General features: G+C 38.7%; 1 protein-coding gene across 5 annotated transcripts in view; it reads left to right on the top strand.

Annotated features, from left to right (window-relative positions):
- The window catches only part of kcnab1b (potassium voltage-gated channel subfamily A regulatory beta subunit 1b), a 36,950-nt gene extending 23,661 nt beyond the window's left edge, over nucleotides 1-13,289 (top strand). For 4 of the 5 annotated variants that reach the window (XM_032564831.1, XM_032564832.1, XM_032564830.1 and 1 more), the window contains exons 7-15: nucleotides 377-421; nucleotides 2,928-2,971; nucleotides 5,284-5,370; nucleotides 9,377-9,462; nucleotides 9,891-10,011; nucleotides 10,092-10,186; nucleotides 11,615-11,735; nucleotides 11,837-11,925; nucleotides 12,026-13,289. In XM_032564831.1, the coding sequence (XP_032420722.1) occupies nucleotides 377-421; nucleotides 2,928-2,971; nucleotides 5,284-5,370; nucleotides 9,377-9,462; nucleotides 9,891-10,011; nucleotides 10,092-10,186; nucleotides 11,615-11,735; nucleotides 11,837-11,925; nucleotides 12,026-12,115 (778 nt within the window). In that variant the 3' untranslated portion in view covers nucleotides 12,116-13,289. Of the gene's footprint in view, nucleotides 1-376; nucleotides 422-2,927; nucleotides 2,972-5,283; nucleotides 5,371-9,376; nucleotides 9,463-9,890; nucleotides 10,012-10,091; nucleotides 10,187-11,614; nucleotides 11,736-11,808; nucleotides 11,926-12,025 lie in introns of all 5 variants that reach the window. The other variant, XR_004339558.1, reaches the window with a different exon arrangement.
- Nucleotides 13,290-13,911: the final 622 nt, after the last annotated feature.

Below are 13,911 nucleotides of genomic sequence, written 5' to 3'. Positions count from 1 at the left end.
TTGAGGTTTTGTAGCATTACACACTTGTACATGGTTTACCAATATTTTAGCCTGTATTTCACCCAGACTCTGAATGTGTATAAATTATTGATCAATTCAAGCATGGAAGGTATGTGGGAGTTTGATTGTTAGCATTCAGAGACTTCCCAATGCGTCGCCTCGAAATTGATGTGAAAGAGGCGCACAGTCTGCCACTTCTCTCAGCAGGGTGTAAGATCACTGAACAACACTCCTGTCATTCATAGATTTGATTGCTTCACTTGCTTGGGTGTACACACAGTAGCATAATACCAGACGCACCTTAATGCTAAAACAAAATCATCTCTTTAATATTTTAAACAGCCTTTTTCCCCTTTGATGTGTCTGCTTCCCTTAGGAGATCCAGCCTTGTGATCACCACAAAGCTCTACTGGGGAGGAAAGTAAGTGCATTTGTGTGGGCATGCAAATTGTTTTTACATATATCTATATATGTGTATGTCAATTTTCCAGCTCAGATGCTCAGACTATATGACTAATGGCCGGCTAGACGTGAAACTTTTGCCTCCAGCTCTAGGCTCCATGGTGTTGAATCAGACATTCAGGGGAAACCCACAGGTGCACACACAGGGCATTACGCTGGACAAAAATGACAGCAAGCCCCCATCTTGCTTCTGTTTCCATGTTGTATTTAACATCTATATCCCTCAGGGCACACGTCATATTTGCTCCTGCTGTCATGCTGAAATATTGTGAGTTCAGTCCACATTAGTCACATTCCCCCTCCCTCCAAAAAGCCTTCAGGTTTTCACCAAGGCAATCGGGTATCCACCAGTGCTTTCACATTCTTCTTTTGGTTTTCTTTAAATATAGTTTAAGTCACTACAGAGGGTAAAAAGATTGTGAAATTTTTATATAAAATCACTCTCTCAGGCAAGTGTCAATGTATTTGAAATCTCTTTCCATCCTAGATGCATTCAGAGAACAACTACTTAACTCACTAGAGTCTTGGCGAGCATCTCTGCTTCACATTATATTTGCATATGTGATGCATGCCTCCCACATGTTTGCACAAATGTAAGATTACTTGACAATATGATGTAAAGAAAGAAATTTCAAAGTTTGCACTATAACCAAGCTAGAAGCGAGAGGCCAATGCAGAAATGTTGAAATAATTGAAATTGAGCAAAGCGTAAGATCAGTTTAGCACCATTTTGTAACAAATGTGATCTTGAGGCACTTATTAAGACAAACATGTCAATTTCAGTTCAGTAAAAGCTCCATCAATGGCTCTATCTTGGGTAGAAACATAGCATGAGCCAGGAGTACTTTCCACTAGCAAGAAAAACATAGATAATGGGAGCAATAGCTCTTTCAGCAATGCTATCAGGGAATAGCATTGCTGTCCCCTGATAGGGAATGGCATGCCTTCTACAAGTACAGTCATGATTAACACATCAGTATAAATGAGTAAACAAAAGTTAAATGACTGACAATCTTTTGCAACAAATATTTCCATACAAACTACTCTTGCAATACTGCCTCGAGAAATACAGAGCTATATGTCAGATAAGATTTAGCAGCCACACAGTCAGGTATCCCCCGTGGGAGTGTGAGAAATACAGCCAAAGGTAAAGTGGAAATCAGACCTGTCACAAAGCGAGACACAAGAGGGAAGTTAGACGTGATAACTTATTTGTTCTGAGTTTCTTCACTTTCCTCAAATAACTAACTTTTCTGTATCACACAGAATGTAAAAGTTACAAGGCTGAAAGGTCACATTGAAGGGGATTATTCTGTCCAAAAGAAGTCACTGTTTCCAGAGTTTCTGTTTTTCAAAATTAAACACCTTCCTATGCCTTTGGATCTGCTGAATGTAGGTAAAAGAAAAAGCATCTGACATGATTTGTTTGTTAGTTGATTGGGGGTTATAATACTAAACAGCAGAGGCATGGAGTAGATGATGAAAAAAATGTATGAAATATATTTAATAAAAACAGTGAATGAAAACTTACAAAATCCACAAAGAACCTGGGCAGAACACAAACCATAAATCCAAGGAACCACCAACCTGACAATATTAGGAAACAAGAGGATTCAGCGAGGAGTGACTGAGAATGAGGTGCTTAAGTCTTGGGAGGTTGAATGCTGAACAAAAGACCTGGGCTGATGAGCTAACATGTTGTAGATGTGAGGGGAGAGCGCAGAAGGCAGGCTGAGGAAAGAGAGGAGAAGAGGAAGTGACACAAGGGGTTGAGGTGCCAGTGTGCCTACACTGAGGACTAGGAAAATAATCTAACAAAATAATTAGACATGAGAAACATAATACAACTAGAGCAACTAAGGACTAGTCAAAGAAACAAACATAACTGCAACCACTAAGAAGGAACTGAAGTAAAAATAAAAACAAGGTAGAACTAACACAAATAATAAAACCCAAAACGAATTCAAACAACCCGAGATCCTGACAGCATCCTCCCTGGCTCAAGTTTATTTTATTTTTATTATTTTGTTTTCAGACATGTCTTCGGCAAGTAAAAGATTTAGCAGATGGTGGTAAAACAATTGTTTAACAGACATCAACAGAAATAACGTTAAAAATAGATAGATGCCGTAGAATTAAAAGATATCAGTATATCTACATTGCTTACAGCAAAATTTAAAAGCGACTTGCTTTCTCTCAACAATGGCAGCTCCTCCAGGATGGCTTTGAGCCTCCTAGTGGTTTCTTTAATTATTGCTCTCTTTCCAGTTTAGGTTGTTGGCCACGTCTGGGTAGGTTTCCTCTTTTAGGTGATCGGTAGTGCTTCAGATGTTGAAGATTTTAGTGGCTGGAAGGGGACATATAATGAAGAATCTTGTCTGACATGATTAATTGTCTGCTTATGCTTTTCTAGCTGAGGTGTTCATGTCTGTTTCTCAGCTTGTAATTTTTTCATCTTGTTTCAGAGCTGAGACAGAGAGAGGCCTCAACCGAAAACACATCATTGAAGGTAATCTGCCAAAATCCTCCTCTCTGTTTTGTCCTTTACGTTGCACCATCCCTCCCACTCCTAGGTCACTCTTGCAGAACCTCCTTCTTTATCTTGCTTTTTCCTCCCTCCTTGTTCCCGTCTGTGTCTCTTCTCATGTCTTCAGTGTTGACGCAGCAGAATTTGAAAGCAGAATTGGCCAGCGGTGCATCAGACTTTGTCGGATGTTTTGTCTCGCATTACTCTAACAGGTTTCTTTCTTATACATTCACATTCGGAGGGCTGGAGCCAACTGCAGTGCCCGCTCTTCTATTCTCCTCTGACAGGCTCTTTTTCCAAATTGTTACTTTACTTGAGTTTATGGCGCAAAACTTCCTCAGCCCTCACTTCTGAAACAACTGGCCTCTCCAAAGCGCAATGCACCTCTTACAGTGACTCAGCCCTCTCCCACATTATTAGCATTCACTGCAGCCACTGCAGCGATTCCCACCAAACAAAAGGCGAATGCACCCAGGAAAGGCGGAATGAGAAGGGACAAGGTTTCAGAAGCAGAAGGTTGCGGAGAGCAAGAGATTCAAGGGAAGCAAAGTGAAGGTATCATCATCAATTAGTTAAGCCCAGTTTTATTGTAAATGATAGATTTGTGAGAGTAACTGGTGTGACACGTGTCATCACAGACTAATGTACCGGCTGAGTGCAGCATCTGTTGATACTCTCTTCTGCAAAAAAAACAAAAAATAAAGCCCTTCAAGGTCACTTGTTCAGGTGCTGTAGTTCACTAATCCAAAACAATAGGTTCTCCTGGTTTGACCTTGAGGTGAACAAACTTCTAACAGGCTGAAAATGTGTTGAACATTTTCATAAATTCCCTGACAGCTTGAGCAGCGACTGAACAACTTTTATTGAGCTTCCATTTTAAATGCATCATTTGCTGCAGTTGCCGGCAGAGTTGCTTTGTTGTTCACCGTGTTTTCTCTGCTTCCAAAAATAGATTCCCTTCACGGCCCTTTAAACTCCAGCTAATCCAGCTGACAGCACCGCGCGATGACGGTGCAAACCCAGATTAAAATCCATGTTAAAAAGTGGTTCTCAGATTGTGTGGGAGCAGATGACAGGGAAAGGTATAAGGAGTTCTATCAGCACTGGGAAGTGGTGTATCTCTCAGCTGGGATTAGTGGGTGATGAAGAAGCCTAAGGCACTAATCTACCACACACACACTCTCTTACTTTTCCATGTCTCTATTACGCTGCCGTCCTCCTTTGTTGCAGTCTCCTGTGTACGCTTTTCATTTCTCATCTGGTTTTAAGTTGAGCAGGCGCTGAGAGTGACCTTTCTTGTGTTTCCATGTCTTCTTTGAGCTTGATATGTTTGGGTCACCCCCCCTCCCCACACACACACACATCTAACATTGTTTATGTAAGAGGAGTGAGGATTTTACAGGTACAAGTTTTTTATTTTTTTATTTCTTCTTGTCAGAATACGAGCTCAGTTTCAGAGGGATTATCTTTAAGACTTGTGGTGTGTTTAAAGAATGCTTACTTTCAATCAAAGATTGCTTTTGAATGCTTAAATAGGATTTTTATTATTATTATTTTTTTTATACATCAACCTGTTCTGGGTCTTTTACTGCTAGTTTAGAAAATTCACCATAATAAAGCAAAAATGTTACTGTCTTAACTTTCAATCACATATTTAACATATTTGGAAAACAATTAGCCACTAACTATTAACTTCTTAGATGATATCTTGAAATTCTGCTTTAATACTTTCACAAAATGATGTTTTCTCAGGATACCATTCATTTTGTAACATGTACCAATCCCTCTGTGAAATATATATTTTATTTTCCTTGTTTCTCTCGCTTTGTCATCAACAATCCGGCCCCGTTTTGTTGCGTTTGGCAAGCAGAACAAACTTTTTAGGTATCCCAGAATTAAATTTGCTTGCAAATGAACTGGGATCAAAAGATATGGCAGGCCAGGCACAGCTGAAATATTTTAAATTAGCTGGCATTTTCTGACATCAAGTTTCCCGGGATAATGAGGGCTCGATGTTAATGTTTTTTCACCAAGCTAGTGCTTTTTGAAATGTCTCTTTGTTGTTGTTACTTTAATGAGGACATTATCATGGATTGAGCTTGCATAAAGCAGCAGAAAGCTCACAATTTTGGTACAATTGTACAAGAAACGCTTGGAAAATTGGATTGGGTCCTGCTTCGATTGACGAACATGAATATGCAAAAAGCGAGCTGCTGCTGAATGCTTTGTACTTCACTTTGCCCTGTCCAACACATAAATCATTCTAACATGTTTAATCATTTTTCTCACCTCAGGTTTAAAGGGTTCCCTCCAGAGGATGCAGCTCGAATATGTGGATGTGGTCTTTGCCAACCGGACGGACAGCAACACTCCTATGGAGGGTAAGTGATTTTTGATCAGACCTCTGGAGGCTGTTGGAGGGTTGGGAGCATAGCATGAGGCATTCTGTTATATGAGAAGGTGAGAAATACTATTGAGGCCACTGCCTTCGCTGAACTGATGGCTTATATCTGTTTAGTCAAGTAGAAGTGAATTCCTCTGACCCGCGCTGACATAAGTTAATATGATAATCTTGCCTCATTTCTCGTCCTCTTGTCCTCTATTTTCGTCTCTCAGTCTCCCTCTATTTCTCTTGCGTCTCTGTGGGACTGCTATCTTCCACAGGGTCCCTGAGCTACTCCCGCTCCCAGCCCTCCCTGCTCGTCAGAAGCAGGATTATCTGCCTCCTTCGGGAGCGGCTGGTATATTTTTGGGTTGGTCTCTCTTTCTACCAGCCCCGCTGTGCACTTGTACTTGATTTCTACTTTTCAAAGCTCCAGTGATGCCTTTTTCTTGCATCCACCATATGTTATTATTAATTTCTTATAGACGTTTCCAGAGTTTTCCTCAATTACTTCTCTTCTGAAGATACTTGAGATTCTTTTTTGTCTTTTCACACAAAACCTTCTCCAGAGGTGGTATCTGCCTAAAGGCATGGTGTCTTTTTGATCTCCTAAAAATATGTTGCTCCTCATTTCCTTCCCCTTTGTCGCCTCCCTTGACAACCAGCTGACTGTGGGAGGCCAGTCTGTCATACTCATTGTTCCAGAGGCCTGGCTGTCATTATTAGCTGTGATAACTGGCAGGTAAACCCCACAGTCCTCCCCCGTCAAATCAGATTTGGCCCTTCAGATAGTTTCACTCCTTTGATGTAATAAAATTTCATTGTCAATCTGACTGATTTATTGATCAATGATCATATTTTAGTGAACATAACTTGAGCTCCCTAACTCCTGACTACTGTTTCAGAAAGTTCTTAATAGTAATAAAAAGCATTTACTTTATTTCAACCAAAGTGTTTATTCTTTTACTTTTGATTTTATTAGCTTTTTTTAATATTTATTTTTAAATCAAGTAATTAAAAAAAACAAGCAGCGATGGTTAAAAATAAGTTATTGTGAAATATTCAAGTTGTTCCTTATGTTCAGATGTATGCCTTTTGGGAATTAGGACACTTTTAAGTTTGTTATGCTCTTTACAAGAACTAAGACTTGCCACAGTTTCTGATTACTGTTGTATAATTACAGTAATAAAGAAATAGAACATCTAAAATAAAGTCCTGCAAACATTCACATAAATTATTGAATAGAAAATCATTTTGACTTGATTTTGGCTTGTAGCCACTGTAAGATTAATGCCATGCATCAGTTCTGTAATGTGCCCCAAATACTTTCCACTGGTTGTTCTTTCCTCTTGGGACCTCTGCAGCATGGTGAACTTGTTATTCACATCTTGTTTTACACTCAAGAATCAATATAAACTAACTTAACAACATCAATTATAGAAGGAGGCATGGTAGCATTTTAAAGGGACATCTAGTGGTAACTAACAGGTGCTTATGCATGCATGTGTTTGTTTGTTTTGCTTTGTTTTTTTTACCCTAACTACATACGACCTTGTGTGAGACAACTTGTGTCCCCTTGGGGACGAAAAGTGATGTCATGGCAGCAGAGTCTGTCTTTATTATCATCACTGCGTCCCTTATCCCATGGCCTTATTCTTCTTTGACTCTTACCAGTCCTCTGATATTCCTGACTGTTTTTTTTTCTTTACTTACTTAACACCATTTCTCACAAGACTCTTGTTTATTTTCTTCTACTTTTTGTTGTGCCTGTCAGTTGGAAAGTTGGCACTGCAGAGACGGTTTCCCCCAATGTGGAATTTCATCTGACATGTCAAAAATTGTGTCATTTATAAGAATTGTCAAACATCACACACAATGAGATTTCTGCCTACTGGAGCAGAACGCATGTCAATTATTGTACTGTCAGGCTACACCAAGGCCTGATAACCAAACAGCTCAAGGCTCTGAATTGGATTGCAAACCAGTCATCCTGCATCTGATTTTAAATAAAGAACATCACAAAAGCTGCTGAAAGGCATACAAGTTTCATTAATGAAATCATTTTATGGCGATCCCAGCATCTTGACACCCTTCTCAGTAGAATAGCTTCAACACCTGCCTTCATTGTCATCAAATCCTTCCCTCCCAGAGCCGTAAACCTTGAATGCGGTTTTCCAAGGCGTTGAAAATCTCCCCTGATGTGATATATTGATGAGCAGCACGCTCTCTGTGTGCATGCAGGAAGAATATAAATAAAACTTCAAAAGGCAGAAACGTCTCCAGAACAAATCTGACAAAAACACACTGACATCCACGGAGACACCTGTCCAGACATGTACAGTTATTAGTGTGTGTTGAGGGTTTTCTCACACTTATTGCTTCACGGTTCAGAAGGGGCACTGTCATACCTGCTGGCTGGAGCTCACCAAATGTTCCAGACTTTGTGGCTCACTGCTGCAGGGAAAGAGCTCAAGGACATGCAGAAACGGGCTAACAGCCAAGCAACTTTCTATTACCAATGCATACCAATAAAGGAGATTTGGATGAGCAAGCAGAAAGAGTTTATTGCCTTAAAGAAGAGTTTCTTTTTCTGTCATGTTGCAAGCAGTTTCTTTATTAATCCAAATAACCTGTATTTTTTAATTTTTTTACTCAGCTTAGGAAAACTCTGGCAAGATGTGCTGGAAATCTCAACTAAACTTTAAATCTTAAAAACAAACAGGTTAATAGTGCATGTCTTTGCTCTCTGAAGTCGGATTTTCTCACTTCGTGTTCCAAAAAACTAAGAGCACCTAATTTTTAAGAGTAAAAACCTTCACTTGTATGATGGATTTCCTTCTCGATAAATTTAACACATGGTATTGTCAGCTAACACATTAGCCCACATAATTTAAAGACCATATTTGTGATGTTATTCACAGCTCTACAAGAGCAAAGTTAAAAGTGGCCACATTAAGCTGTGACTTTACTCCTCTGGCTCTGATATACCTGCAAACCTGTCAGTCCATTGCAGACCACACAGTAACACATTACCAACACAATTAAGGTGCAGTTTAGTTCCAGTTTTCGGTTGATATTGGTATGTGAGGAGCAAAACAAGGATAATAAGTAACAGGTCCCCTTTCAGATAGAATCTTTATAAACCACATTTGCCAGTTTCTTGCTTCACGTGTTTTTTTCTTTCTGTCCTCTCTTCCCTCAACATCCTGTCTTCTATCCCTCCACTTTGGAGCAGATCCTCTACCCTCCCACCTGCTTCTCCCACGCACATAGACTTGCTCTCTGTCTCTCACGGAGGCACAATTTGGTTTAAAGAAAGTTCTGGTAATTAAAGAAAATCATTAGTTGTCTTTTTTCACTCTTCTGTGGATTTAAATCTCTTCCTAATTCTCACCCTATCAACTTCACACTCTTGCAGCATCATTTGCATTGTGCAAATGGAATAGAAGTTTCATTAACTGACATGCAAATGCAATATTAGGCAGACTGAATTTAGTAATAAGTAATTTGTGTATAGTGAGACATTCATGTGATCTACCACCAGAGGATTTCCTGATTTAAGAGCTATTTTGGAAGTTCTTTACAAATGGATTCATGAATAAAGCTCTTTTCCTTAGCATGTAAATAACTACACAGAGCATTTTTGCTGCTTTTTGTGTCATAATCACAGACACACATACACCTGAAGGCTACAGCTGACTTCTCTCCCAGTTTCACCTCGCTTATATATTTGCACAGCACAAGACGCGTTTTGTCAAGGCAGCTTTTTCACTTACAGCCCCGCAGCATTTGCACACATGTGCGCAAATGATCTAATGTGACCCCAGCAAGTCACATGTGTGTACAAACAAGTTTTAATTAAAGTAAACCCTGGAGCTGCCAGCTTCAGCAAAAAAAACAAACTGTGTCTTCTTAAAGGTCTTCCAACTTTCAGTGGTTGCACCAACTAATATTCAAATGTCAACAATGCACTTATTTAGTATTCCATATTTGTGTTTTTATAGAAATTGTGAGAGCTATGACTCATGTGATCAACCAAGGGATGTCCATGTACTGGGGAACATCTCGCTGGTCTGCCATGGAGATCATGGTAAGTTATTGCAAAAGATATTACACGACATGGGAGGTTAGATGAATTAATCGATATTAATTCGTTTTTATCAGTCCATATTGTTATTATTATATCGTCATCTGGGAAAATACCTCTGCCTCATTCTGTCTTATTCAGAACTAAAGAAATGTGTTAAATAATGTAATTTGTTCAGCATAGTTTTCTATTGAATGTGATTTCCAACTCATAAAAAAACATTTAAAAATTTATATATGTTTCACATTGCTTAAAATTTGACTTTTTTTAAAAAATGTAGTAAGTAATAATGAAGCTAATAAAATCAGAAGGCTAACATGCTAAAAGATGATAATATATGCAGCTCTGGGAATAGATAAAAGTCTTGAAACATAAAGGTCAGTGTTGCATGTTTTCTGTATCTCTTTGATTTCTATTTCCCATTTAATTAGGAAGCCTATTCTGTGGCCAGACAGTTTAATCTTATTCCACCGGTGTGCGAGCAGGCTGAGTATCATTTCTTCCAGCGGGAGAAGGTGGAAACTCAGCTTCCTGAGCTCTACCATAAAATAGGTAAGTGTAGCAAGTTTCCATTTATTTTCAGTGAGTCTTGTCCTGGATAGTCAACATCATATGTCTATGTTCGTCTATAGGTGTGGGTGTGGTCTCTTGGTCTCCTCTGGCATGTGGGATTATCACTGGAAAGTATGATAATGGCATCCCAGAATCCTCAAGAGCTGCAATGAAGGTAGAAATGTGATTTTCATGTGTCAGTCCTCAAAGAATTATACTGCATTGCAGTATAAAGTACATAAAGTACAAAAGTGTTAATAATTTTTAGCCACTTCACAATTGTCCTTGTTGCACAAACTTTGAAACATTTCAGTGGGATTCTATGTGAACACATATTTTTAAATAACTGGGAAGTAAAACAATATGTGCTCATAAAATGTATTGGAAATAAAATTCTAAAGCTAATACAGCATTCTCCAATCTATCATCCAAAAATGGAGAGCACTACACAAATGCAATGCTATACAGTTATGGTTGTCCGCCTACATTGACAGGGCAAGGAAAGCTTTAATCAGAGAAGTAATGAAGAGGTCAATAGCTCTCAATGAGCTGGAGAGTTTCACATTTTGAAAGGAAAAAATCTTTTTCTAAGATAACTATGGTGTCAAAAGGTTGTTGTTCTTCCATATAAGTCTAGTGTTAGATCGACAAAAAGAAATTAGTCCTTGAAAGAAATTAGGCAATGTAGGGGAGTCAGCAGACATGCAAAAGAAACTGCTTGTGTCAGACAAGACCTAAATTGAACCTGCTAAATGGTGCTGAATGATGGCTCAATTAGCTATTACATTAGCAGGCCTTGTTGTACCTATTAATACAACAAAATGACATGCATTCTCTTCCAGAAGGTCTGATACCTCATTGTGTACGCTGTTTGACAATTCTTACAAATGACACAATTTGATGGTATGTTAGATGAAATTCCACCTTGGGGGAAACCATCTATGCAGCCCCAGCTTTGTAACTGACAGGTGCAAAAATAAAAAGAAGAAATGAAACAGGAGTTACAGTCTTGCGGGACAGGGAAATTAATCACTGTTGACGGGGAGATTAATGGAGCTAAATACTAGCAATCCTAGAAGAAAAGCTGTTAGCCTTGAAAGATCTGAGACTGGGATGATTTATTTTACAGCAAATAAACAACACTGCCGGACCTACAATTTATTGGTTTAAATCAAGGGGGATTAATGGGTTAGTATGGCCCAGTTAAAGCCTGTAGAAGTCTGAGGAATGACTTGTTCACCAGTACTCTCTGTTCAATTTGATTGAGCTTGAATTATTCTGCAAAGAACTGGCAAAAATATAGGCATCCAAATGGGCAAAATTTTTAGTCAATTAGAGTTGTTATCTTAACAAACAGTGGTTCTAAAAAGAAAGGCTAAATATGAATGCATGCCTCATGTTTTAAAACCACAAATTATAGTTTTCCTCCTATTCACAATAATGCACTACTTTGTGTAGAGGCCCGTGAAATTCTAATGATACTCATTATGGTTTGTGGTTGTAAAGTAACAAAAGAGGTTCAATCACTTTTGCAACAATATGTAGTTTCAGTTGTTTTTTATGTTCAAGGTTTAATGCTGTTTATGCATCTTTATTTTTCTAGCCATATCAGTGGTTGAGAGAGAAGATAACGAGTGAGGATGGAAGAAAACAGCAATCCAAACTAAAAGAACTGACTCATATTGGAGAAAAACTAGGATGCACCTTGCCACAGTTAGCCATAGGTAAATATCAAAGTTATTTTCGTTGTGTCCACTGTTAAATATATTTTCATTAGAATTACCATGACCCTGTTAGACCAATATTCTGCTATCCTGATCTTAAGCCTGGTGCTTGAGGAATGAGGGAGTCAGCTCAGTGCTCCTGGGGGCCTCCAATCCCACCCAGCTAACAGAAAACCTGGGAGCCATTCAGGTACACATTCAAGCCCTTTCCAACATTTGCTTCTTTGTGCTGGTGCCCAGCATTGTCAGTGTTTGATGATGCACTGTTGTTTTTCTTCTGCACATTTTAGGTAATTCCAAAGATTACAGCAGGTATTGCTTCAGAAATGGACCATATTCTGGGCAACCGTCCACACAGTAAAAGGGACTACCACCACTAGGATGGACACTTTCTACTAAAGCGCTCATAAGGCTTTTCAAAGCTCACTTTTCACAGCCATGGCACCATAAGTGCGTGCCCACGACTGCGTGTATCTGTGGAGGACTGTGTGATTATACTTGGCTCTTTCAACTCATAACTGTGAAGTGGGCTACATGACGACAAAGCGCGCATGCAAAACCAGCCAGTTATCAGACTGAACACGATTCGTAGGATCCATCAAGACAATTCCCTGCATCGAAAAGAAAAAACCTCACCAACAGCGAACTTTGCAGAAGGTGCTGACCCATACAGTGCTGGAAAAAGAATAGAATTAATTGTTTAAATACTCCTGTTAAAATGGCTGTCAGTGCATGTAGAGAAAACTTCTGAGGAACTAATTACCTCTAAGCATCCAATTAAGCATAGCAGAGCACTATGATAATAGATTATTTGCATCAAAATGGACCTAATGCTAGAGAAATCTATTTTACTGTATAATGTATGTATTGTAAAAAGAATTACAAATGGTGATTATAATGAGCCATATTTCAGCAGAATGGATGAACATTCCCCAATGCAGCTGGAGCTTGCTTGTCCATGTGATTCCTGCAGAACTGGAAGATCTAAATGTCAGCTAAACATTGTCTTTGCTATTGCCATAAAAAAGTTTAATTAGTTTAAATGAAATATATATGTCTCAAAACATATGTAATGACTGTTACATAAGTATGTATTTCTTTAATGAGCAGTTATGTTGTTCTGTTCTCTTTTTCACTTATGCAACAGCACCGCAGAGTGTATTTTCCTACTGTGCCCTTTCAACCTATTTTAGTTTGTACGCTGGCAGTTTCTGTCAGTGGGAATTGTTTCTGATTCATTTCATTTCAGTCGGTACTGTGGATAGAAAAGTGTCTCATTGAAGTCGGGGTGATGATCCTCCTGCAGGGGAGCTTGTGGATAACAAATAAAGCCATGTGGCTAATGGAGAGACATAGTGGTGAAAAAATTAAAAAGAACACCATATGGACCCTTGCAGTAATCGCACCTGGAACAAAGAGTTTTTTCCCAGTTTCTCCCAGATGGTTGTTTTATGTAATGGGATCATCTTTGCTATGTTCTGTTTGTCCAGATATGTATTATGGTGTTGTTCATCAAATTTGTACATGAAAATTAAAGAAACGCTTAGAATCGTATGCCTCCTATTTTGACTCAGAAAATTAAAAATGTCAAACTGACGGTAAAATGCAGAAACAAAAGACTCTTTAAGCATCTTCATATTACGAACTTGTCATATACAAATAGTGTAATTTATTATTGTATGTGTTTGAGTCATAAATAGTGGTAATACTTTATGGGGGAGATGGCATTCTCCCCAGGGCTGTAGAAGGAATGAACCTATATTGCAGAAAATAGGTTTGAAGTTGGGGGAAACTAAACGTTTGACCCAACTCATACAGTATAAAAGGCAATTTTACCAAAACTTGAGGTGTTGAAAAATGTGTAACTCATTCTAGGAAATCGAAACAATATTGGTTTTCCTAATCAATAAGAAATATTTGCAGCAGTTGTAGCAATGGTACAAGTAATAATTATTGCATCATTTAATCCAGACTCCTGGTAGATATTGTGGAATTCCTTGCTGCTTTTATTTTATTTTATTTTGCTTTATTTTATTTTTGCTTGGCTTTGTCAGAACGATTCCGTGAAGGCGGGTTTTCCGGTTAAAGTATCCAATAGAATTTCTGCAATAGCCACAACGAGCTCCGATTGGCTAGAAGAAAGGTATCCGTCTTTTCCCTGAAACCCGCGGTTTCC

Source organism: Xiphophorus hellerii, chromosome 6 (genome assembly GCF_003331165.1).
Source record: "Xiphophorus hellerii strain 12219 chromosome 6, Xiphophorus_hellerii-4.1, whole genome shotgun sequence".
NCBI lineage: Eukaryota > Metazoa > Chordata > Actinopteri > Cyprinodontiformes > Poeciliidae > Xiphophorus > Xiphophorus hellerii.
This window is presented reverse-complemented; position numbering and strand designations above follow the sequence as displayed.